Source organism: Corapipo altera, unplaced genomic scaffold (genome assembly GCF_003945725.1).
Source record: "Corapipo altera isolate COAL_440 unplaced genomic scaffold, ASM394572v1 47084, whole genome shotgun sequence".
In the NCBI taxonomy this organism is placed as follows: domain Eukaryota; kingdom Metazoa; phylum Chordata; class Aves; order Passeriformes; family Pipridae; genus Corapipo; species Corapipo altera.
The window spans coordinates 1-2569 of NW_020888821.1; the positions used below are offsets into that span (position 1 = coordinate 1).

The following is a 2569-nucleotide window of genomic DNA, read 5'->3' on the forward strand; positions in this document are numbered from 1 at the left end:
TATGGGTGTGTCAGCTCTGTATGAGCTCCATACAGGTGTGCCAGCCCTTGCCCAGGTGTGCCAGCCCCGCCCAGGTGTGCCAGGGCAGTGCCAGGGCGGTGCCAGAGCGGTGCCAGGGCGGTGCCAGAGCGGTGCCAGGGCAGTGCCAGGGCAGTGCCAGGGCGGTGCCAGGGTGGTACCAGGGCGGTACCAGGGCAGTGCCAGGGCGGTGCCAGGTGGGCGCCGTGCCCGCCCCCCTCACCTGGGCGCTGCTGTTCCGGGACAGGGCCTTGTAGATCTCGTCGATGTTGGTGGCCACGGCCTCGAAGCAGGAGTTGAAGCGGTCGAACCTCTCCTTCTTCATCTGCTCGAACGCCTGCTTCGCCTTCTTGGCGCGTTTGCGCGCGGCCTCGAACTCTGCGGGGCACGGGGGCACCTCAGGGGTGGCCTCGTGTCCCCTGTGTCCCCTGGGCTGGAGTCACACACAGAGGGGACCTCAGGGATGGCCCCGTGTCCCCTGGGCTGAGGTCACACATGGGGGGACCTCAGGGATGGCCTCGTGTCCCCCGTGTCCCCTTGGCTGGAGTCACACACTGTCCGTGTCCCCCCGCTCGTGTCCCCTGTGTCCCTTTGGCTGAGGTCACACATGGGGGGACCTCAGGGGTGGCCTCATGTCCCCTGTGTCCCCTGGGCTGGAGTCACACATGGGGGGACATCAGGGATGGCCTCGTGTCCCCCGTGTCCCCTTGGCTGAGGTCAAGCACAGGGGGGACATTGGGGACATCCCACGGTCCCCGTGTCCCCTTGGCTGAGCTCACACATGGGGGCACCTCAGGGGTGGCCTCGTGTCCCCCGTGTCCCCTGGGCTGGAGTCACACACTGTCCGTGTCCCCCCCCATCCATGTCCCCCGTGTCCCCTTGGCTGAGGTCAAGAAAAGGGGGGACACTGGGGACATCCCACAATCTCTGTGTCCCTCGTGTCCCCTGGGCTGGAGTCACACACTGTCCGTGTCCCCCCCCTCGTGTCCCCCGTGTCCCCTTGGCTGAGGTCACACACAGGGGTGTCCCATGGCCCCTCGTGTCCCACTGTCTGAGCTCACACATGGGGGGGACACTGGGGACATCCCACGGCCCCCATGTCCCCCGTGTCCCACTGGCTGAGGTCACGCCCTGTCCCTGTGTCCCCCCCCATCCGTGTCCCCCATTTTCCAGTGTCTGAGGTCACACACGGGGGGGATCTCAGGGATGTCCCACAGCCCCCTTGTGTCCCCCGTGTCCCACTGGCTGAGGTCACACCCTGTCCCTGTGTCCCCCCCCATCCGTGTCCGACCATGTCCCAGTGTCCAAGGTCACACACTGGGGGGACACCAGGGACACCCCATGGTCCCCCCGTGTCCCCCGTGTCCCCTTGGCTGAGCTTACGCATGGGGGGGGATCTCAGGGATGTCCCACGGCCCCCCGTGTCCCCTGTGTCCCACTGGCTGAGGTCACACATGGGGAGGACATCAGGGATGGCCAATGGCCCCTTGTGACCCCCATGTCCCCTTGTCTGAGGTCACACACGGGGGGGACACTGGGGACGTCCCATGGCCCCCCGTAACCCCTGTGTCCCCTTGGCTGGAGTCACACGGGGGGGGGACATCAGGAATGTCCCACGGCCCCCCGTGTCCCCTTGGCTGAGCTCACACAAGGAGGGGACATCAGGGATGTCCCATGGCCTCCATGTCCCCTTGGCTGGAGTCGCACACTGTCCCTGTGTCCCCCCATCCAAGGTCTCCTGAAGTTTGCCCTGGACACTGTCCCTGTGTCCCCCCATCCAAGGTCTCCTGGAGCTCATCCTGGACCCTCTCCCGTGTCCCCCCCATGTCCCCCATCCGTGTCCCCCCATCCAGTGTCTCCTGGGGCTCATCCTGGACACTGTCCCTGTATCCTCCTGTCCGTGTTCCCCATGTCCCCCCATGTCCATGTCTCCCCATCCAAGGTCTCCTGGGGCTCATCCTGGGTACTCTCCTGTGTCCCCCCCCTGTCCCCCCCATGTCCATGTCCCCCCATCCAGTGTCTCCTGGAGCTCATCCTGGACCCTCTCCTGTGTCCCCCCATCCGTGTCCCCCCATTTCCAGTGTCTCCTGGAGCTCATCCGTGTCCCCTCTCCCGTGTCCCCCTGTCCATGTCCCCCCTGTCCGTGTCCCCTCTCCCGTGTCCCCTCTCCTGTGTCCCCCTCTCCCGTGTCCCCCCTGTCCATGTCCCCCCCATCCGTGTCCCCTCTCCCGTGTCCCCTCGGTGTCCCACCGTCGGAGGTCTCCTGGAACTTGTCCCTGACGCTCTCCAGTTTCTCCATGGCCTTCATGTTGGGGGCCGCGATCCTCTGCAGGACACTCTGCTGCTCCGTGAGCCGCTGCTGCAGCGCCGACATCTCCTGACGGATCTCCTCCTCCGCCTGCGCGTCCTGGCACCAGGGAGGGGACACACGGGGCGGGGCCGTCAGGGCGGGGTCCATCAGGGGTGGGGCTCCCTCAGGGCGGGGACACACGGGGCGGGGCTCCCTCAGGGCGGGGTCCATCAGGGCGGGGACACACGGGGCGGGGCCGTC

At 66.9% G+C, this 2569-nt stretch overlaps 1 protein-coding gene across 1 annotated transcript; it reads right to left on the reverse strand.

The window, feature by feature from the left end:
- Nucleotides 1-241: 241 nt before the first annotated feature.
- On the reverse strand, nt 242-2539 carry LOC113942073 (structural maintenance of chromosomes protein 1A-like; the record flags this gene model as incomplete). Its single annotated transcript, XM_027633217.1, has 2 exons — nt 2269-2539; nt 242-396 (listed from the first exon to the last, which is right to left on the reverse strand). Coding segments are annotated over exons 1-2 (426 nt in total), but the record flags the coding sequence as incomplete, so codon positions are not given.
- Between the last annotated feature and the right edge of the window lie 30 nt (nt 2540-2569).